This window comes from Amia ocellicauda, chromosome 6 (assembly GCF_036373705.1).
Source record: "Amia ocellicauda isolate fAmiCal2 chromosome 6, fAmiCal2.hap1, whole genome shotgun sequence".
Lineage (NCBI taxonomy): Eukaryota > Metazoa > Chordata > Actinopteri > Amiiformes > Amiidae > Amia > Amia ocellicauda.
This window is the reverse complement of record NC_089855.1, coordinates 17,127,491-17,150,594: the sequence shown is the minus strand read 5'-3', so window position 1 is coordinate 17,150,594 and position 23,104 is coordinate 17,127,491. Positions and strand designations below refer to the sequence as shown.

The following is a 23,104-nucleotide window of genomic DNA, read 5'->3' as shown; positions in this document are numbered from 1 at the left end:
CCCACTACGTCTCAGGGACCCCCCTAATGCTAACCCATCACTGGGTCTTTCACACTATTCAGATCCGTTTGGGAAAGTGAATAATTCGTGTATGAATTCAGTGTGGTAAGAACTGCATCAATAAGAAACCCATTTCTAGTCTTGCGTTTCCATAGATTGAGGAGACACCGCGGCGTGACCAGGCTGTGAAACAGAGGTGTGAAAAACAGCCCCGACCGCACGGCTCACCACACACAGCTGGTTTCCGGACGAGCCCCCGTCGCTGCCCTCTGTGGTGACGTGGAGCCGCAGCTCATTGGCGCGGAGGCCGCGTCTGCCGGCCGACACCCCCTCTGTGTCAAGCGGCGGGAGGCTCCTCCCCCCCGGGCTGCCTTGCGTGTGGGAGCCGGCGCGGACGGAGAGGTAGGCGGCAGGCGTATAAAAGCCACCGGCTGCCCAGCCTTGACCAAGGAGAGAAAGACTTCCATGCGCACCAGGATGGCGGCATCGGATAGGATTATTCTGGGTCCTTTGGTGGCAGCCATAGACCAGGGAACGAGCTCCACACGGTTCTTGGTGAGTGACGAGTTATAGATCTCGGCGGTTTCTGTTTGATTAGGACAGAGGTGATGGTCTTGACGGTTGTCCTTTAAATAACCTAGGAGCACACATTGCTATTTATTCTGGACACGAACGACGTGTTGTGACCTGTAAGTCACCGCTAGTGTGTCCTGTATAGAAGGCTTTAAAACCATTGAAATGTTTTTCCCCCACACCGCGCACAGTCCGCCCTAATGCCGGGATTGTACCCGGTGTAGGGATGACGCAACGGGTGTACGTCAGGAGTGCAGAAGCAGTCTTTGCAAACCACTTTATCAAATGCTGCTTTCTTAATAAGCACGTCCTTGCATTGTGTTTCTAAGAAGGCAAGCCCTTCAATGGCGTTATAAACGTACATGTACTGGATGAATGAACTTCCTTAATTGAGCCTGATCTATATTTGCTGAGTGCACTGTAGCAAATCCTACAGCACTGCACTGCAATGATGCCCATGTGTTTTTTTTTAAGCATGTTTTGTATCTTTCACCTTTCATTTGTGTTGGCATTAAGGATCATATAGGTTTTTGTAACGATAAACTAAAACATTACGGTCTGAAATGCAGCAGTAAACCATTTAAAATCCACACAAATGTAAATCAAGATGACCCTCTAATAAGTTAGTTCAATACATCTATTTTCAATTGGTATTACTAGATTTAACAAAGCCAAAGCATGTAGACCTGCAGTCCTATAGGACGCTCTCTTGGTCCATTCTTGCTTGATTTTAAAAATTGAATTGGATTTTTGTTGTTCTTGGGGAATCCCCCAACTCCCAAGGTGAATTTATAAACCCTACACATGCGCCAAACAACTTCAGTATTGGCTCTCTACTATTTAATATTGATCAGTTTCTACATAATTGCCTTAGCCGAGTGAAAGAGCTCACCCAGTCCATATCCCAGCCATTCATGTGGAATATTGGGATTGCAAATCTGAGCTGTGCAGCTGTACACCATCCATGTTGACACGGAAGGTGTTTGCAGGGATAATTCCTAGAGAGATTGAGATAATGTGATTTAGGAAGGGCAACGAAGAGCCATTTTATTCCAGCCTTCAGCCCAGTTGTTAATCCCAGCCCAAGGATACGACGAGCTGTGACTCAAATGTTTTTTGGGGGGGCGCCACCCAGAAAGCTTGGGAACTGCTGTTTTAGTCGACACATGTTTCATAGGACAGATCCCCATTCCAGTATTGGATGTGTCAGTCAACATGTCTGCGGTAAGTAGTATATGGATATTTTCTTGTATACATTTTAAATTTAACCTCTCATTGTGCCTGTAGTGGAAAACCTTACATTTTTGCATGGACACCCCACCCATACTGGCACAAAAATTTGAAATTGGCTGTAATGGGGGAAAAATAGAAAAACCTAAAGGAGCTGCTGAATATCTTTTGCTAAAATATTACTTGTACTGTAATGGGGCCCATTTAAATGATTTCAGGTAAATGTAGGGTATATTTATTAGATCCGTTGTCATATGGAAATAATGCAAATTTGTAGTTGATGGTTTATTTTTGTTTTCCTCAGGTATTTCTTCTGAAGATAATGCTGGGCATTTGATGCATTTCAACCTTATTTGATTAACCAATGGCTTTTCAACATTAACACTTTACTGCCCTTGGCAAATATTTTGATTTAATCATGTTAAAATGTCTAATGTTATGCTTAAATAAACAAAGGATAAATCTTGTTTTTTCATTTATGCTCTATACCAAAAGTTATACATTTGAAAGAACCTGAAATGTTAGAGACCTTGTAGTAGTATTAGAGGCCTTTCCTATTAGCCTATATTTTTAAAAGGTGTAAGATAAGAAATCCATAATTTACCAGAATCTTTATATACCAAGGCAAATCATTGTTTTCTGGGCAGATTTTAGATGCATTCCTCCTTCACTGATTCTTTGAGAATACTAAATCCATTTGGAAATGATCAAATCCTCATCCATCTTAATTCAGTTCCGGATTAGACCAAGTGCAATGGATACTGACTTTTTTTCTACAGTTATCACCATTACCCTTAAATTCATCCAGAAATGCAAATGTTGATGTTTTGTCTCTCTGACCTTGTCTGCTACATAGCATGCCCTGCATGTTTTTGTAATTGGCTGGCAGCAGTATCTCTTGTTTTGGTCTATAATATAACTTGTGAATAGCATAGCAAGTTATATGGTTTCCTTCAGTGCAACTTTTACAGTACATTTTATAGTGATGGATAAAATGGAATCTTGAGTTTTATCTAAATTTAATCTCTCTCCAGACATAGTTGGGTATATGTTTCTGAACGGTAGTTTTTTGCATTTACAGGTCACATTTCCAAAACATTTAATTGATTCCCTATGTTGAGCAATATTATGCATGTACATTGTAAAGTTTTTTTTTTTTTTTTTTTGTGGGCGTCCACAACAAAGTGGACTTTATTATAGGAATGTTTTGCTACGGAATATATTAATGGATAACTTGAGTCTGGTGAATTTGCCAAGTTTGCACATTTAAAAGATTAAATAACTGAATGCTAATATAGTAAGATTTTATTTGAAAGCGCTACATTTAATGCCAGCACCCTTTCAATTAGCATTTTCCACAAGTAAAAATATATAAAAGCATTAATGTAACTGATTTTTACATTCATTTGTTTGTATTTTACGTTATGGTAAGAGTGTCAATTGTCCCAACTGGAACTTATTACAGAGATTGCTAGACAGACTATATGGTACAATTGATAGGCATTTGTTTTTCCTTTTTGCAAAACTGGGACTAATGATTTTTAAATGTAATTTAGCAAAAGCTAACTCAAAGCAGTGCTTTTGGAAACTTACAAGATACTCAATTTATTTAGGAGCTTAGTCTCTGTCTGTATTTTTCCACCTTTTAATAAAACTAACAAAATCACAACTCCTAATTGTCTCTGGTATTTTGTTTAGTAGGAGTGAAATGGAAGTGAAAGTCCAAGGACTGAGAGCTTCCTTAGTTTTTTTTAGTTTTTATGAAGACAAAAAAAAAAAAAAAACTACAAAAATTGCCAGGTTATGGTGTCATCAATCTAATGTGGATTTTGATTTTTAGCAGGGCCATAAGAGGGGACTTTATTCATACCCATTTTTTTCATGTCTGTCTATATTAACTTTGTGAAAGTGGTATTAGTGGTCTAGGGGAAGTGACCCAATTAAGCCCACTTGCTCTTTTATTTTGAAATACAAAAAAAAGACGGGACATTTTAGAAGGATTATCTGTTTCCGAGCAAATGCACAAAGTTGTTACCGTCATGTTACTTTTTATTTGGAGCCAAACACATTTCTTGTTCTTGAGTTATGTATGACTTTGTGCTGCCACTGTGCAGCAGCATTTTTAGAAGTCACCCAAAAGCTTTGCTTTATGAGGGGCCCTCCCAAGAAGCAATTTTCTGGAATTTGGTGACCAAACTTGGTGAATATTGATAAGAATTATAAAAAAGCACTAGTTTGTATTTGAAAATCTAGATTTCATGAGTTTCTGGAGCGCGGGACAGCATGATGGTTACACAGATAGATGCAGTAGAACAACAAAAAATTAGAAACTGTTGATGAAACATTTTAGAAGCTTCTTCAGATAAAATGGTATTTAATGTTCTATCAATTTATAATCTTAAAATGTAATTGTTTTTGTCATATGAGCTTAAAAGTAGCAGTGCCCTTGACAAGCCTATGGCAAATGGCTTTAAAGCAGAATAATTATTCAGTTTGTTCTACCAACAATAATAAACATGGTCTAAAAAATGTATTTTATTATAAAGATATTACATGTTTACATTAACTATCAAATTATTGATGTTAATTTCCCATGGACCATTGTTGTTAATAAGCCCAGAACCCATTGTACCTCATATTAAAAATTTAAATTAATTTAATTTTACTCCGAATACATCCTTTTCATTATGGGGACAAAATGGGTATTCAGAAAAAATTATAGGGACTGCAATAACATGATGGAAACTTGCTGTGAATTTTGAGAAGCTGTTTTTGCCAAAGATCTCTGACATGGGACTGCCAAGAGTTTTAATTTGATGGTCATGCCTCAGATATTTCCCTGGCACTTCTGACCAAGGCCAGAGAAAATGGGGTTGTGTTTCGCTGGGTCCCATCTCACCGCACCCACATCCTCCAGCCACTGGACAAGACAGTGTTGGATGAAGTAAAAAGTAAGGATGCACCAATATGACAATTCTGGGCTGATACCGATATCTGATATTTTCCTATTTATTGACCTATAGAACGAGAGCAGGTCGAGGGGGAACTGCATTGCAATTTGTGTGCGTCATTCATATTTTGTTAAAAGTACATGAGTAGAATAGAACAAATCAGATGCTTAGTTAGATCCAGTAAAAGCTGTACCATCAGACAGAAATATCGGCCGTTTTAAAGCAATCGGCCAATAGCAGATTTTTTTTTTTTTTTTTTTGCCATAACATCCCTAGTCAAAAGGTAACGGAGGAAAGAACTGCACTGCCATTTCGGTGTTAGCAGGGACAACATTTGAAAGGAGCAATTCCCTGTGAATGTTGGATGTGCTTTCCACTGCTCTCAAGCCAGAAAACAACATTGGTGGCTTTGAAAGCACTGGAATATTCTCTGTGAGCCAGAGCCGGTGGACAGACAAGTGTCCACAAATCGTGCTCTTTTTTTATGAATCACCTGTGCAGACTTCCACAGCCCCAACAGCCCCGGCCCCATCAACCTGCACACCAGCAGAGCAATCTGCCTCTACCAGTGCAACAATTCCATGTGATGGAAATTAGTCTCAGATAATATAAAAAATACAATTTTAATTGGTTAGGTTGGTTATTTAAGATTCTATAATCTATAAAATATTAATTGCTTAATCAATACAATTTTAAATATTTACTGTTAAAACTCTTGTGGGTGTATTTGTGAAATGTGGGTTTAAAGAGTACATATGTACCTTATAAGCCCACTCTGGACTTTTGCAATTAAATAAGTTAATATAATTTAGTCAGTTTATGACAAAATCTACCACAGGTGTTTAGGAGAGGTTAATCTTTGATTTAATACCCACTTTATTGGGAATAAATTCATATAAGAACATGTAAAACTTTCAGTGGGCTTAATTGGTCACTTCCCCTAAATGTTTAAACTGTCCTAATCGCATCCTCCGGGCCAGTTTGATGAAATCCCATGACCACAAAGGGAAACTCACAAGACTTTGCAGGGTGCATCATTCTAGCTCATGGCTGTCACAGGGTTCAGATGGAGATTACATTACTTAAACTCTTTCCGTAGATTTCTGTATTACGTCTCCTGTATGCCAGTGTCACAAGTTGCCATCTGGCTGCTGTGACTGAATATGACACTACTGTGACGCACTCTCTGTAGCAGTGGGTGAATTGGAACAGTGCTGTAAAAAGACTCTGTGCTTATGGCTATTAAAAGGATGAGCTTGGATGTTCTCTCTCGCTTGGCAGGATGAGCAGTATGTCCCCTTTTTAGGCAATCTTCAGAAACGCACTCTTTCGCTAGAATGTGATGCTCATGTTTTTTTGTTGTTGCTTCCGTTACCAAGTTGGTGACTGATAAACCCCGGGGAAGCAAGGGTCTAGGTATTGTAGTAAGACCAGACAAAAAATGTCCTTGAAATTGCGTGCTGAAATTTTGCATAGCTCTGCCACTTGTAGAAAGACACGTGCCCGCACACAAACGTCCTTATGGGCTGCTGCTCTAGAAGCATACATTGAGGTAGAAAGGAAATGCAGTAAACAATATACGAATAATATACAGTTTAAACTATGTATAATCATCTAATATCCAATTAATTACTGTGAAAGCAGCCATTCTGGAACTTATGAGCAGGTGAATATCAAATGTTGTCAATTACTTTTTTGCTTTAAAGTTTGAGATTTTCTGTTAAGATTGTGGTTTGTTGCAGCTTAACTCTTAAATTGCAGATCAGAAGGTGAGGTTTTGGACAAGTATAGGTTAATGAATAGGATGCTTTCTTTCGAACTCAGCCAGTTTTCAAAACCCTGTAAAACCTGTATTTGTTCTCTCCATGGATTGTGAACTCGGTTGTGTAGAGCATGTCAAGCACGAGAATATATTCATCTTCATATAATTTTAAAATGTAAGTACAGTGTCAGATATATTCTAATAGAGAGAATTATTTAAGATTGCTAATGTCTGCTTTGGAAAGTTGACTTTACATGTGTCTTTCTGTCATGTTCAGGTTTTCAATGCAAAAACTGCTGAATTACTGAGCCACCACCAAGTTGAGATCAAACAGCAGTTCCCCAAAGAAGGGTAAGTATTGTGTACATTCAAGGCTACCACTGGTTTGAATTTTATGATATTTAGTGGATTGATGGAACCCCATCATTAGCATTCTCCGTCTCTGTTGTCTTTAAATAACTTTGTTTGCTATATATTTATAGATTCCAAAAATGCCTATATTCCTTAATACAGTTTTGCTCTTTAGAAAAATAATAATCAGTTTTCTGGAGAACGGTTTGATTGTGTTTTTTGTACCCTTTCAGATGGATGGAGGAGGACCCCAAGGAGATTTTGCAGTCTGTATATGAATGTATGGAAAGGACATGTGAGAAACTCTCCCAGCTAAATATCGACATCTCCAACATCAAAGGTATTCCCTCATCAGCAGACTTGTTCTGAATATCTAGGGCTGTTATAAGGGAGGAAATAGTTTGCCATGGAATTTGCTGGTACAAAATTCACAATTATCAAATGAAGACCAAGTTAACAGTAATTGCACTATTAAAATGGCTTTGTGAGTGTATAAAATATCAGTATTAATTTAAGAACAAACCAACAGTTCCTAATAATAATACAGGATTTCCTATGTTCAAGCCATTGGAGTCACCAATCAGAGAGAAACCACACTCATCTGGGACAAGGATACAGGAGAACCACTCTACAATGCTATAGGTATGTGAAGCAATTTTAATGTTTTTAAGGGAAAACATCCATCCAGCATGGATTTGCTTGTTGTGAGTCTACCATATACTTCTGGACAAGCATCAGATTCACGATCATAATCAGAGTCCGGGTTAAACCTGGGAAACTGGTGCAAGAGGTCTTCAGAATGTTTTTACAATTTGTGGAGCTTTTCAGAATGATCTCCCTGTCGTTTCTCTGAATATTCTCGACCTCACACTCCATGAAAGGCTTTCATGTTTTGGACCGGACTCCAACAGTACTTGAGTGACCGGACAATGTTTTCATTGTGAAGGATTTCGAGGCTATGCAGTGTAGGGAAAATATTAAGACTCTTCAGACACTTCAGCTTTGGGAACGGAGATGTCTCCATGCCCCTCCATGCTGCTGTTTCTGCAGAGTTGTAAAGTCTTTACGTGCTGTGCTCAGTCTGACCTCTGGCAGTTGCAAAGCAGGCCGTTGAGTTCATATAACAGCTGCTATCTCTAGCACATATGTTTCCATAGGAGAGAACCATTAACCTTCTTAAAAAAATAACGTGATGTGCCTCACATTGTGAAAGCTAAGGATAATGATTAAGCTATTAGGAACTTCACTTTAAAACTTTGCATATTGTGTAATTTGTGTGAATGTTTGTTATGGGAAATTGGTTATTACTTCACTTATTTATTTATGGTTTACCATAGACGACCAAGCAGTGACTCATAATACAGGGAAATTGTGATACTGAATTTGGACACCTATTGGAATAGCTGCAGCCTGTTCAGATAGCAATGCAATACATGAATAATTGCACAGTTCTCAGGTTGTAACAAGCTCCCATTCATACACTGGATATGGTGCTGGAGAATATATGTTAAATTTGGTGGAGCTCTCTGTTCTGTCAGATCATGCATGCAATATTTAATCTTTGTCAGGAAAGTTATTTTGCTGTGTTCAAAACCTGACCATAAAATCTGCTGCTTGCTGACTTGCAGTTTGGCTGGACCTGCGCACACAGTCCACCGTTGAGAGACTGATCAGCAAAACCCCAGGGAGGAACAAGAATCACCTCAAGGTGGGTTCCAGTGCACAGCAGGGCTGTGCTTTTTTTAGTATGAGTCACTTATTTTAGTCTAACCTGTAATAAAGTGTAGCTTGTGAAACTTCTTTCAACATTTGCAGAGATTTACTCCCAAAAAACTAAACCTTTTCTTTGTGTCTCCCTGTCTCCAGCACAAGACAGGCCTTCCTATCAGCACCTACTTCAGTGCGGTGAAGCTGCGCTGGCTGCTGGACAATGTGGAGGAGGTTCGCCAGGCTGTACTGTCCGGACGGGCCATGTTTGGCACCATCGACTCCTGGCTGATCTGGGTACGAATGGGTTGGATCAGATATCTCTAGGGCTATGCAGTTCTGGTTCTTATGTAATCTGTCGGTTGCATTTCTGTGGATCAAATATGTAGTCTTGTTTTTTCCTGAGAGGCTGAAGTGGGTCAACACTGATGTGTTGCTTATATCCTGAATAGGAGTCGGGATCATTTGCATGCTTTAAGAACTCTACTATCCCCAGAGGCGCTCCTGCCTTATTGTGTAGAAACAACTGTCTGGTCTGTGTTATATCTACATTTTCTAACTGTATGCTTTTTTTTTTTTTGTCCTTCCTGTATTCTGGATAACTAGAGCTTGACAGGTGGCAAGGATGGAGGTGTTCACTGCACAGACGTGACTAATGCCAGCAGGACAATGCTGTTTAACATTCACACATTGGATTGGGACCCTGAACTGTGCCAGTAAGCCCTGTGTCTCTGTTTCAAAGATGAGGCATTCTTTTATCATTTGATCTATGTGTGCAGTGTTCATAAGAGGGACGTCCAGAATAGTGTTGATTGGTGATCCCATCAGCGATTGTTGTTAATTATGGAAAATGTTTATTAAGTTTAAAAATATGTTGCTTTAATCATAGCAGTACAATTAGCTAGTCCAATGTTATAAATCTTCCCTGTACTATAATCACATTTTAATATTTTCTGTCCCACACAATTTCCATTCATGCACAATCCTTACTCTATGGAGAAGGAAGTTGTTAATTTGTCCTGCTCTTTCTTCAGAGTGTATTGACAAATAACAGTTTGGAAATCAGGATCTGCACAAATAAAAAGCAATTGCATATATATGGGAAAAGATGTTAAGATTCAGAGTTTGGGCTCAAAAACATTATTTGGAAATGATCTGTAGAACAAAGTATAACATTTCAATGGATCATGACAGAGTAAAGAACAATAATGAATCTTCTTAAATTAACATCTGAGTTAATAGTTTTACTTATTTTATAATTGCCATATATTATATTTTAAAATCTTCACATTTCAAGGGATGTTTACTCTTACTTTATCTAATTTCTCAATCAGGCATTCATATTTCCATATTTCTTTCTATCTAATTCAGTTATTTTGATATTCCAATGGAGATTCTGCCCAAAGTGAGAAGTTCCTCAGAAATCTATGGCTTAATGGTGAGTTTTAACAAATTAAATTAACTCCCCTAAAAGTATGTCATGCCTAAATGAAATGGTTACCCATTTAAAACATATTGCTTATTTACATAGGACCATTGATTTCTGTCTTGTTGCTTGGTGTGAAAAGCTCCCAAAATTCTCTGAATCCAGTTCAACACCCATAGTGCTGTTTGTCATGCCAATAGAGTTCCAAGTTAAAGGCGCGGCAGAGTTTCTAAAAGCTCTGTCAGCAGTGATCGCTTTGCAGACTGAATTCCTTCCTAGTTGCAATAACTGCACTTTGCTTAATAAATTATACAATTTGTAGTATTTTTCAGCTGAATAAAAAAAAATTCTGTAAAAATAACCCATATATGAAATAATAAAAGCAGGCAATGTTGCAAAAAAGAGGTAAACGATTAGTCTGTTTTGAGACTTATCAAGGTAAAAGTACTTTGACCTTAACACTTATGTTTAGTTTTATAGTCCCAGTTAAACTGCACTCTATCTCACACACACACACACACACACACATACACATGCAGACAATTATAAGTTAATGTGTGTCTTAAAATGCAAATATATACTCTACTTTATGATATCATTTTGTCCTGATGTTGAGGTTATGAAAGCTTGGAGAGACAATGAATTTAGCTCTGTGATTATTAAATGTGCACTGTGAACCAGCTGCTCTTCACTAGGTGTCTGCAAATAACACTGGACACTGGAATGACAAGTCAAGAGTTGATGTGACAGGCTTTCGTGTTTGGCATAAGTTTGCATCACAATAATAACTGTTTGCATCCTAGTTTTAAGTTGTAGTCGGGTGGGGGGTGTTGGTTGGAACTGCTTCATGAAGTATTTGCAAACAAGTAAAATTTGCATTATATGTTTTAAAGGGAAAGACTTGGAAGAATATGGTATAGTCAGTTGAATACCATATGGGCTTTCTTGTAATTCCAGTGACTAAACTCCTGATTCCAATGAAGTGTCATGTTGCGTCTGTAGGGTGCCCCTTGTACTTCAAATCCTTTTCTTACCTTCTTTGTGTCTTTGCTCACATACAGTACAGGAATTAATGAATGAATACAATTTGCTGATTTGTTACAAAGTCAATTGCATATAGGAAGCTGTATATTCACTAAGAATCTTGTCGTCATCTTACTGGTTTTTACTCCGTAAATCTATCTGTACAAGAAGGTCCAGGATTTTACATTCAGCTCTTGCTCCAAAGGAAATATCTCAAACATTAAAAGGTTAATTAAGCAATAAACTTGCTATGTACAGCCTTCATCTGCACTTTATCTTGAAGTTCATGTAATTTGTCATTATTTAAAAAACAAAAGCATCATGCTCTTGATGTTCACTCATTACTTGTTTGGAAGGCATTGTTTCTGTGGAGCAAAGCCCTTTTGTAATATACATGGGAAATAAATAAATAAATTAGATTTTCTTATGTGGACCTTCACTCTTTCTTCCTGTCGCCTTATAGAAAATATGCTCTAATCTGGTGAGTAAGAGTTTCTATGAAATGTGCTGCTTGTGGTTTGGTATACGTTCACCTATAGCAAAACAATCAACAGTGCATTTCCAATTGTTAGAAGGCAAGAAATGTAGATGAGGAAGATTTTTCTTTCAATGTCAATACATTTAAACATTTTCCAACTTAAACAAGTTTTATCTAGGATGAACTGACATTTTAATTTGAAAGTGGTTGGCCATGCAGCATTACTACTTTTCATATTTATTCAGTTTATTTGATTTTAGTTTTTTTTTTTTTTAATGAAATGGGAAGGAAAAATATATTTATTTTTTTCAAACACCAGCTACAACTGTGATTTATAGAGGTTTGTCATGTGCTTTTTAAATGCATTCCAGGTGTGTGTTTAAAGTGTAATTTGAGGCAGGGCAGTTGTGTGTTAATTTCTGATGATCACACATCAGTTACAGGCCGAATATCTTCTTGCAGTTGCAGGATGCATAGTGTAATCAGGAAATCTCTTAATATCTCAAGCATATCTAGATTGAATCTCCCTGTGGTTTCCTTTTGCCTCAGTTTGGGGGTTTCGTCACCTGAGAGTAATTGGAAATGTGCTGTATCTGTTTTCTCTTCGTTTGCATGTGTCACTCCAAGCACCAGTGTTGATAAATGTCATGCACTTTTCTCTGGTGTGTGACGGTCTTCACTGTCCCTCCTTGTGATGTGCTGAGAACTGTGAACTTCACATACTGGTTCCTCAAAGCTCTTCACTCCATAGAGTAAACTACGTGCAGGTTAAAGGAGGAGACTTGCCAAAAACACAGCAGAAAAATAGGAAACTGAATCAAACTAAATGCCAGTACATACTGGCATAGGAGTGGTTGAGGTGGATTGTTGGTTGAGGATCTGGACCCATTGTCAGAATCTCATGCATTCAAGTTCTCCATGCAGGTACTACTGGTACTTTACCTTGGTTTCTGCAGAATACCAGCTATATAATTGGGGATGGGTTATGGGAATGAAAATGATCAGCCCAAATACTGAACTCAACACCTGAAATTAAACGTGGCTAGTTATCTTAATGCAAAAGTCAAAGGACATGTCAAGCATTTTTTCCGAATGGGGGTGGGTGGGGGATAATTGTAGCGTTAAATTACATGTTGTAAAAGGTAGGTGTGGACAGCCAAAACATTTGGACCACCAACCTCAATGAATGAAAATCTAAAGAATGTAGTAGAATATTACATATAACGAAATGGAGTGAACAGTTTTGGTAAATATCGGCCTGAGACTCTTCCTATATGCTTCAGCCACACTGGTCATGCTCTATAATTTTGCATTGATCAACAGAATTTTATTTTTTTGTGGGGCGGTGGGGTGGGTGGGTTAGCTTGTTAATATAATAGTCCAAAATACTAGGTTATTTTATACTGCTTCTGTTGGGTTGAATGCACCGGCTAATGTGTGGATATAAACAACCTTGTATAAATATCCTACATAAAGGCAAATGACACTATGTGTAATTGAATGGTTAAGGTCACAGTGCTGCATAGTTTTGTATTGAAGGAAAAACTGTCTGCTTACCAATGTTCTTCAATGGAGTCATATCCTAAAGGAGCCAAATAATATTCTGAATTATGTCTTGCCACAAATCCTTACATTCTCATTGCGTATCATTTGCCAGGATATCAGTCTTCTCTCTATGAATAGATTCCTGCAAGTTTTAAAATGGTGATTACTCACTACTTTTTGGATGGGACCTTCTTAACCATCGTTTGGCGTGCTATTGACCTACATCTTCACTAGAAGTCCTTCCACCATTTTGTTACTGTAGCTGGGAGATTCTCTGCTTGGGAAGAAGGTTTTAAGTGGTCTTTAGCTGGGGCATCAGTGTTGTACATGCTTTGATACAGCAGCTGGGGCCTAGTGTGTGTGTGATGACTAAGCAAACCACAGCACCAGAGAACAAAATGCTTGCAGGACTATCTAGTCAGTAGTCTGTAATGACTTTATAATTAGATTTTGAAACGATACAGGGGAGGTTGATGTTCATGAATCTGAGTGATAAGATATTTTTTGCTGAGAAATGTCCCAAATTCATCTTTGTAAAAAGAGACACACATAGTTTGTCTCAAACTGCTTTGCTGTAGGTAATTTCAGTGTAATTGTTCAGGTAATTGAAACAGTGTTCATAGTGTGCCTCTTTCCGAGTCATCACATTCAGCAAGACTTTCCATGCAGTATAAAATGGCTCTGTTGCTGGCTACTTAATGAAAATATGTATATATTACTGTTTTTGATTGTCTTTCATACACTAATCTTTTTTCCTCTTTCTGAACAGAAATCTGGTTCTCTGACTGGGATCCCCATTTCAGGGGTAAGTTCTGGCATCTGGCTTCATACTGGAAAAAGCACAAATATTAAATCATTTTTTTCAATCTCTTATTTAGTTATCAACAATCCAGTTAGTTACTTCATACAAGCATTAAGCACTATTCAAGCTCAGAACAGAGCTAGTTTCACTGTCGAGCACTTTTGCTAGTTTCCTGTGATTAGATATGTGACATCAGTGTTTTTACACATTACATAATTCATCTCTGAACTGCACTTGCGTTCATATTTGCTGGAAATTGACTGGTGCATGTGGTCCTGTTATCGGAGGGAATGAGATTGCCATGCTTCTGTTTTGCAGTGTTTGGGAGACCAGTCTGCAGCTCTTGTTGGGCAAATGTGCTTCCAAGATGGGCAAGCCAAAAACACGTAAATACATGGCAGCTTATCGTTTTCTAAGTCTATAGAAATGCCCCTTATTTACCCACAGGGAGCTCCAGTTATGCATAAATCTTCCCACCACCATTTATTGTTATTTGGCATTGTAAGTACATCTTATTGTCACCATCCTGCTGTAACCATAAGGGTCTCCGATTATGGCGTGCAGGGAATCAGTAGAAACTCTTTATCAGTATTGTTGTAGTCAGCAGACACAGTTTGAAACAAGGGTCCCTGGTTCAGGAACAGGACATTCACTGTTGCCATCCCTTATCACAGCTGGCCATACCCTAGGAACAGCTAAGTTGCAGTGAAGTGTAGATCAGGATGGCCTTTATTTTGAAAGAAGACTGAATCCTCCTGTTTGACATGCTTCTTATACATCTTTTCAGGTATGGCACTGGTTGCTTTTTGCTGCATAATACGGGTCGAAAGGTAATTGCACATCACATCCTAAAGCACTAGTTAATGGTGTATTCAGATTGATTTAAAAATATATATAATTTCTGAGATCCTCGTTACATTCAGCATGACCCTAGAGGGGATCCTCACACTTTCTTAGCAGCCAGACGGAAACCTCTGGTAGTTTGACTCTTTGTATAGTTGTGAAGTACATTTGTTTAATCCTGAATCTGTGTCTGTATTTGAACATGTAAATATGAATTCCATACTGAAACTGAACTGGGTAGATGCGTGATCTCCTTTTTGTTAATTATATTGATTAATACATGGTGAATACTGACTTATAAGCTACGGTCTCTGTGTACAATTCCTCTAGCCTGTGATGTCGGATCACGGTCTTCTAACAACCATAGCCTACAAGCTTGGCCGTGACAAGCCTGCCTGCTATGCACTAGAGGTAGGAATTCCTGCTTCTGTTACTGTGTTTCTTGAGAAGGAGGCGAGATTAATTTTGAATGAGAATTTGTCACCCTCCCTGAAATGTATCCTAAACCCCACACCATCCTTCTCTTTTGCCAGCTTTATTTGTGCTGCATTCTATGAGAAAATATATATAACTTAATTTTAATTTTAATTTACCCACTTCTGTAGTGACAACAGATCTCAATAGTCACCTTCTACTCAGGCATCGGTCATTAAGAACTTCTTAATGCTGCTGGGTCTTGGGCGATAAATAAATAATGTAGATTGAGAAGTGGCGATTGTGTAGGCTGGCTGCAGAAGGTCAGTTCTGATGGTGGGCTGAGGACTGTTCTGGTTTTATCCTAGGGCTCTGTGGCTATAGCTGGGGCTGTGGTACAGTGGCTGAAGGACAATCTAGGGATCATTGAGTCTGCGGAAGAAATAGGTGAGCCATGACATGGTTGAAAATATATATTTAATATATAGTAATATTTACGGTCTGTTTATCAGAAAGAATTAACTTTGTTGCGCTCAAACCTATTTTTTAGCATTTCTTCTCGAATAGAGTGAGTGTCTGTGTACATACTGTCTTATCACGAATGTGTATTGCCAAAGCTTACATGGTGTGGTGATGTTTAAGTTCTTGGTTGTAATCTGGTTGCTCTGTTTTTCTTCTCTGTGACAGAGAAATTAGCAGCAGTAGTTGGTACATCCTATGGCTGCTACTTTGTCCCAGCTTTCTCTGGGCTGTATGCACCATACTGGGAGCCTAGTGCTAGAGGGTAAGTAGCTGTATTCAGGTTGTCCCGTTTGAGCTGTAGTACAGTACAATCTACCCTGGTAAATATTCGAAAAACATTGCTTCTTTGGGTATGTTGAACATTGTGTATGTTTTTGTTTTTTTTGGTTCTGAACTTAATGAAATACATTTTCAGGCAGCTAAAATGCAGTTTTCAGTCTAGTTCATAATTGAAAAAGTAAATATTATACATTTATATTTGCCATGTTGTCCTGATTTCTGCTTTTCATTGCATTTGAATGGACTTGGCTTCACTTGTGCTCCACAGCATCATCTGTGGTCTTACCCAGTTCACCAACAGGAGTCACCTGGCCTTTGCTGCCCTGGAGGCCGTCTGCTTTCAGACACGAGAGGTGAGCAGACCGCTTTCTGCACTTTCACACTTTTAGTTCTGGTTACACAGTGTGTAGTTTCTCATTATGCACAGTTTTGGGTTCCATATAACAGTGTGTGTTTGGTGTGCATTTTAAAAGAGTAAGTGATTAGTAAATCGACATCGTCTCAATGCAGAGGGTCATCCTGTCAAGGTATCACGACCACAGCCTTTCTAGTGCTCTGATCCTTGCTGAGTCAGCACTTTGTTTTATATGATGAAGGACATATAAGCATAGGAGCATGAGGGTTTGAATGTATTTTCCCACCATTTTAAATAGGTATCATCAGCCTTTATCAATCCACTGCTGGTGTAAGCCTTTGTCTTGTTTCCATGTACACCATTTATTTTCCAGATCACAGCAGCAAAGCTTTTTTGATCTTACCATTTTTAATGTATTGTATTTCTAGATCTTAATCTCTTATTCATGTGTGTGTGTTTTATAATGGATATACAGTTAGGTCCATAAATATGTGGACAGTGACACAATTGTCATAATTTTGGCTCTGTATGCCACCCAATGGATTGGATTTGAAAGAAAACAATCAAGATATCCTTTAAGTGTAGACTTTCATCTTTAATTTGAGGGTAGTTACATCCAAATTGGGTGAACGGTGTAGGAATTACATCAATTTTTATATGTGGTACCCCCAATTTTAGGGGCTCAAATGTATTTAGGCAAACTAACATAATCATGAATTAAATTGTGAGTTTCAGTACTTGGTTGCAAATCCTTTGCAGTCAATGACTGCCTGAAGTCTGGAACCCATAGACATCACCAGATGCTGGGTTTCTTCTCTGGTGATGCTCTGCCAGGCCTGTACTGTTTTGTCCAAATACTTCTGAGCCCCTAAAATTTGGGGGACCACATATGAAAATCAGTGTATTTCCTACACTGTTCACCCAGTGTGGATGTAACTACCCTCAAATTAAAGATTAAAGTCTACACTTAAAACACATCTTGATTGTTTCCTTTCAAATCCATTGTGATATTTATGGACCTAACTGTATAACAGCAATTGTATAATATGTATATATGGATCAGTTAATACATTTTTAGCTTTTCTTCACTTGTTTGGAAATATAAAGATGACTTAATCATTTCCAGTTAATGTTTCTAATGAATGACCTGGTTGCATAATATGGGGAGTTAACCAATGAGTAAGATGACTGTTGCACAATAACCAGAGTGCAAACAAACTCTGGACTCATAACCTGCTCATAGTTTGGACCTAATTCTTAACTTGTTTTAAGTTAACAAACACAAACCTGCATTGATGAAAATAAATGTTTGTATAATATGTTGTGACAGTAGTGACAGTATAAATTAATTGGGTGTTTTGATGTCAGTGTTTGATTCAATGAAGGATAAATTGTCCCTGAGGTTGTTGACAAAATAAGCTACCCGATTAGTGCCATGGCTAGTGTTCAAAATCTTTGTGTCGCTCTGTATCATGACCAGTCAATTTTGTTGCCAAATACGGAATAAAGCAGAAAGCAAAGGTCAGATCATTAAACGTCTTTGTGGGGGGAGTAACAGAAAGCCTTTTAAGTTGGAGGATGGGTGAAAGAAAACCGTGTGGTTTGGGCCGTCTCCAGCTTACACTCGGTCTTGTTGTAGATTCTGGATGCGATGAACCAAGACAGTGGGATTCCTCTCACCCAGCTACAAGTGGATGGAGGCATGACATCCAATAGACTACTGATGCAGCTGCAAGCAGATATTCTATGCATACCTGTGGGTAAGGAGCCCGCTGGATTAATTTGAACTTGTCACGGCACTGCTAGAACAGCCCAGTGCTGCTTGAAGGAGATCCAGCTGCTTATTGCTGTTGTCTCTGTTGTTGCAGTGAAGCCCTCAATGCCCGAGACCACTGCGCTGGGGGCGGCCATGGCAGCAGGGGCGGCAGAGGGGGTCAGCGTGTGGAGTCTGAACCCAGAGGATTTAACTGCCGTCACTTCAGAAAGATTCGAACCGCAGATCAACCCTGAGGGTAAACCTGAGAAATTAAATCCTCTCCGTTTGCGCCCCAGGCTGATTGGGGATTGGAAACATCATGAAAAGGGCAATAATTCAGAGGGACACAAAGTAAACATTTTGAAAATGATTGTAGTTATGAGGAAATGTATTTTAATTGGCTAAAATGAGAGAAAATGACATAACAGGATTAATATTCAACAGATTAACAGTGACAAGCTGCTTAGACAGAAATCCAGACCGGTCTTATTTTCTTTTTCTTTCATAACCAAGATTAAAACAGACACTTTGTGAAAAATGTAACTTCATGGTTTCTTCTGACCTCTTGTGGTGGAACATTTCCCTTAGTTGGAAAACGACATTAACTAATTCAAACTCCTTTTCTCTTCTGGTTTTGGTTGTTTATTCAGTTTGTACTGCTTATGGAACTTTGGGGAATAACATGTATAACTTTTCTTCATCCTCTTGAATTTGAATTGGATAAGAATCCCTTTTATAACTATAAGGCAGAGCTTGGAACCTGTTGACTTTTTCTGGCAATTAGACATACATTTGTTGAAATCCCAAAGTAATATTATAGATTTGTCATATTTGATATTGTTTAAAGTCAATGTCAATAATACTTAAAAACACGCTTGGTCCATCGCAGAGAGTGAGTTCCGGTACGCCCGATGGAAGAAAGCTGTGCAGAAGGCCATGAACTGGGAAAGCACTGAGCCTGTTACAAATGGAAACGGTGAGCACTGCTCGAGTGGCTTTACAGATTTATATGTGCAATATTGAATACAATCAGTATACTTCTGGCAGGGTGTATTCCACAGCAGTATTTTGAGGATGTGACAGATTTGTATTTTCCACTGAAATGTCAGTGCATCCTAGACTGATACAGTCAATTTGTACTTTAAGGGAAGTTACTTAGATAGTTTTTAATACAAGTAAATTTAGTCCCCAATAGGTGAAGCTGTAGTGTAAAATTTGAACTATCTTCTAAACCTCTATTAATCTTTTAAAATTGCTTGTTTTTAATTTTGTGATTTAAATAACACTTGAATTATAATCTCTTTCCATACATTATTTACTGTTAAAATTACATTTAGACACTTTTAGCCTCAGCTAAGCTTGTGTGAAAGTATCAGACTACGCAGGTCAAAGAGCTGTGTAAACCAAATTTACGTCCTCGGCTGTTTATTTTGAGTTGGTGTTTGTGTGAAATTTCTTACAAGTGTCACAGTGAAGAATGCTCTGTAAGATATTTTCTGCCAGTAAACAATGTGATTTGATCTTTCTTAGATCAGTATCACCATGTTTGTGAGCACTGTGCACCTCCGTTCAAAAGGTCTCTGCGTTCATCCTCTGGCTTCTCAGGCACACCTTTCGAAGGTGCTTACATTTGTGCTTTTATTAAATAAGTAAATAAATAGTGTCTGGAAAGAGAGAACTCCTAATCCTTACTGAATGTGAACAATGTTGTACGTATGGAAGTGACAGGTTGTGCAATTCCTTTAACACATTTTTATTTTATTTAAAACTAACTTCTCCGTAAAATCAATTTAATAAATCAATAAAATATTATAAAATTAGAGGACATTCAGGTCAAATTCTATTTGAATTAACTTCCTACCATTGCAATCACTTTTTAGCGGTTCTAGTTTTTCAAAATATGCAAATTCTAAATCAACTAGAGACTGAAAACAGTTTATGCACTTCCTCTTCATACCTTTTTACCCTTGTCTCTGAATGTAATCTCTCTCATTTCTATATCTGGTAGTAACTGCACACAGAACTGAATAACGGGCAGTCTAATCTTTTGAAGTGAGCAATTGTTTCCTTCTCCAGATGTCCAAGATAAGGGGTAATGACAGTCAGTCTGCTCATACCCAAATCACAGTTCAGTTAACATACATTTGAACCAATTTTCAGAGCATATGAATAATACAATTTTTCTAACTACAGAATTTTCATAGACCTCCTTTATAATTAGGGTTATAAGATCCATTTTATTTAGCTCTTTCAGTACTTTGTGGTCCTGTCCTTGCATACACTTGGGAGACTTGCATATAACTGTATTCAATCTGGCATCAATCTTGCACCAAGCACAACAAATCAGATGCTTAAAAATTAAGAACAGCATCCCTCCATCTTTGCAGCAGCTCCTTGGCACCATGTGGGGGGGTTATGATGGCCTTGCCCTCATTGTCAGGCCGTTGGTCCCTCAGCCATGTGGGTTAAGGCCAAATAAACTCCATTACTTAATCACTACTTTCTTCCATCTCTTTCTATAGGGAGTTCTGAACTGCTGATCTTGAACTTAAAACAGACGTCTATTTCTCTGTGAATGTCATTTTAGTTTCATGTTACAGAACGTGATTTTGAAGTGTAAGAAACTGGTTGCTAAGAGGACAATGGGGAAACACTTAATGTACTTTGATACACTTTGATAACTAGTTCTGTGTTTAGAACGGGAAACAAACACTGCCTACCTGACGTTCCTTTGCCTTCTGGTTAAGGTAGCACTCCTGTCACTAGTCCATATTACAATTCTGTTTTCACAAAACATCATGTCTTAATGATTTCTGCTGATAAGCTGTTGTTAATTCTTTAAGAACCCTATTTATTTATTTCCTCCAATGTTCTGTTTTCTCCTTTGTCTTGCTTGAATTGGACCCGTGTACTGGATGGCTGCAGGTGAAACTAGTATCTTCAGTAGTCTACCATTGGGGTTTTATATAATGGGTAGCATGGTAATGTTAATTGGAGCAAAGTTCATATCAGGTTAGTTAACTGTCCGTAATAGTTATTTCTAGTCCTGCACTGTACTTTCTCTCTTTCTCGTGGGCACAGTTTTGTCTGTTCTGCCTTGACATAAAGGCCAGATTTATGAATACATTCTGTGGATCACACATTTTATGGACTGAATGAGAAAATCTGGTTTATTTGGCTACATAATTTTCAATGTCTGTCTGCCTGTCTTTCAGTGTGTGTGTGATTTCGGAGTGTGTAATAAATCTGGTCATGTTTGCATTCTTTGAGTGGGTATGTATTCCCGTGGGGGTTTGTTTGTGTCTGTGTGATGGAGTGGGGGTGTGACCCTTAACAAGTACTGCAGAGATCCTCAATACTATAATTTGAGATTAACGTAAACGTATTTGAAATACAATTTCACATTATAAATAAAGTTGTAAAACTTAAATTAAAATGAATCAATCAGCATTATAATTAAGGTAAATTTACATATGAATATACATAAGAATTTGGGCATTGTACTTACAACTGACCAAAATGGAAACTTCATAACATTTATTAAAGTGGACCTTAATGACATGTTTGCGAAATATGAGATTGTCAACTTTGTCAAGGTTCTCATCTCATATCTTAAATATACTGCAGTATGTTTGTGTCTTTCTCTGTCTGTATGCCACTGTTTAAAACAAATCCACAAGCACTATTTACAAGCATGGCTAATTTGTGTTTTCTATTGGTGTACTTTGGGCATGTACAAAACCTTTGAGATCTTAACTGTCAGTCCATTATTTTACTTAATGATAAATATGATTACTCTGCAACATAATGCGAATCAAACTTTGTATTTGTATTTTATTTTCTGTAGTTAAAGGAAAAATATATGCTAAAGATGTTTAAGACATTTCAGTCTTTTACTAACCAGCCCGTTTCCTTAGTAATGCAAGATGGATAATGTTACACTATTGTTGGATTTGTTCGTAGTTTTTTTTTTGCCTTCCACAGTGGCAATATAAATGCTTTAATCTGTTATTTGTAAGTGTCCTGTTTTCCTGCATTTTGGTAATGTAATGCTGAGCTAGGCACCTCTTTCTCCTTGTCCTTTAACTGCTGGCACTGGCATTTAATTTACAAGCACGTAGTTTAAAGGGGACATTATCACTTACTTGACTTCTGAGCTGGCCTAATTCGAACTTGCTTTTATTCATATTTTAATTTTTCTCCATATATAGGTTGCCACAAGTAAGATCTTGTCCAATGATCCCACCTGTTTGCAAACTGCCTTGCAAACCTCAGAGATCCAGCTCTGCCTGTGCACGACGCCTTTGGAAAACCATTCCATGTTTACAGACCATCGCCAGCTCTCCTTAACAGCACCCGGCCAACTGTGAACATCTCTAGCTCGGTACCACAGCGTGTGACAGGGAAAGGCTGGCAGCCACTATGTGAAGACCCTATCCACATTACACTAAACCTGACACAAGGTTTCAAGATCAAACATCTCGGTTTCCCCCTCACTGATGTTCACATTTTAATTGCACTAAATCATTTTTTACTTGCTTAGCCTTATGTAAGGAGATCTAATGACTCATGCTAGACTTTATTCCACTGTAAATTTATAGTAGGAAACTCAGTAGTCAAGGCCTATGACTGAACTTGGCATTGCCTATTTATGAATTTTGAATACCTTCTGAAAAACATGTTTAATATTATGAATTAAAAAATGAAATGCCATATAGCTCAGAAGATTTCTGTAATTACGGGCCTTTATAGCGCTTTATAATTTATTTCACTAATGAGGGTTGAGTAAATGCAAATGTCGAATGGTAAGGGACCTTTTCATAGTAAGCCAGGTTAATTGTATACTGCCAAATACATTTTATGCTTTGTGGTGCACAAATTTAAAAACATTAAAAAAAAAAAAAAAGCCCTGGCTTCAGGTGACCGAGATTACGTGCTTGAAGAGATCTAGACTCATATCAAACCTGTGATTTTTATTTTTGCAAGTGCACACTGAATAATGTACAAATACAGCAAACATGGCTTTGTGGATCTTCTCCCTCTCATCTGTTGATCTGAATAATGCTGTTTTCAAATGATATGTCCAT

The 23,104-nt window shown here is 38.0% G+C and overlaps 1 protein-coding gene across 4 annotated transcripts; it reads left to right on the top strand.

Annotated features, from left to right (window-relative positions):
* The first annotated feature begins 366 nt into the window (after nt 1-366).
* LOC136751089 (glycerol kinase) lies at nt 367-22,926 on the top strand. Of its 4 annotated transcripts, none has more exons than XM_066706384.1 (21): nt 367-555; nt 6,794-6,867; nt 7,101-7,207; nt 7,432-7,509; nt 8,496-8,575; nt 8,734-8,871; nt 9,181-9,290; nt 9,946-10,012; nt 11,487-11,504; nt 13,816-13,851; nt 14,167-14,234; nt 14,636-14,678; nt 15,022-15,102; nt 15,474-15,552; nt 15,793-15,889; nt 16,175-16,259; nt 17,901-18,021; nt 18,130-18,273; nt 18,907-18,993; nt 21,233-21,290; nt 22,229-22,926. In XM_066706384.1, exons 1-20 carry the CDS (start codon nt 466-468, stop codon nt 21,241-21,243), a joined length of 1,614 nt encoding a protein of 537 aa, XP_066562481.1. In that variant the 5' UTR covers nt 367-465; the 3' UTR covers nt 21,244-21,290; nt 22,229-22,926. The 4 variants fall into 4 exon arrangements, with proteins under 4 accessions (XP_066562481.1, XP_066562478.1, XP_066562479.1 ...); XM_066706381.1 differs by lacking the exon at nt 21,233-21,290 and adding an exon at nt 20,943-21,029; XM_066706382.1 differs by lacking the exons at nt 11,487-11,504; nt 21,233-21,290 and adding an exon at nt 20,943-21,029 and having other exon boundaries at nt 368-555.
* The last annotated feature ends 178 nt before the right edge of the window (nt 22,927-23,104 follow it).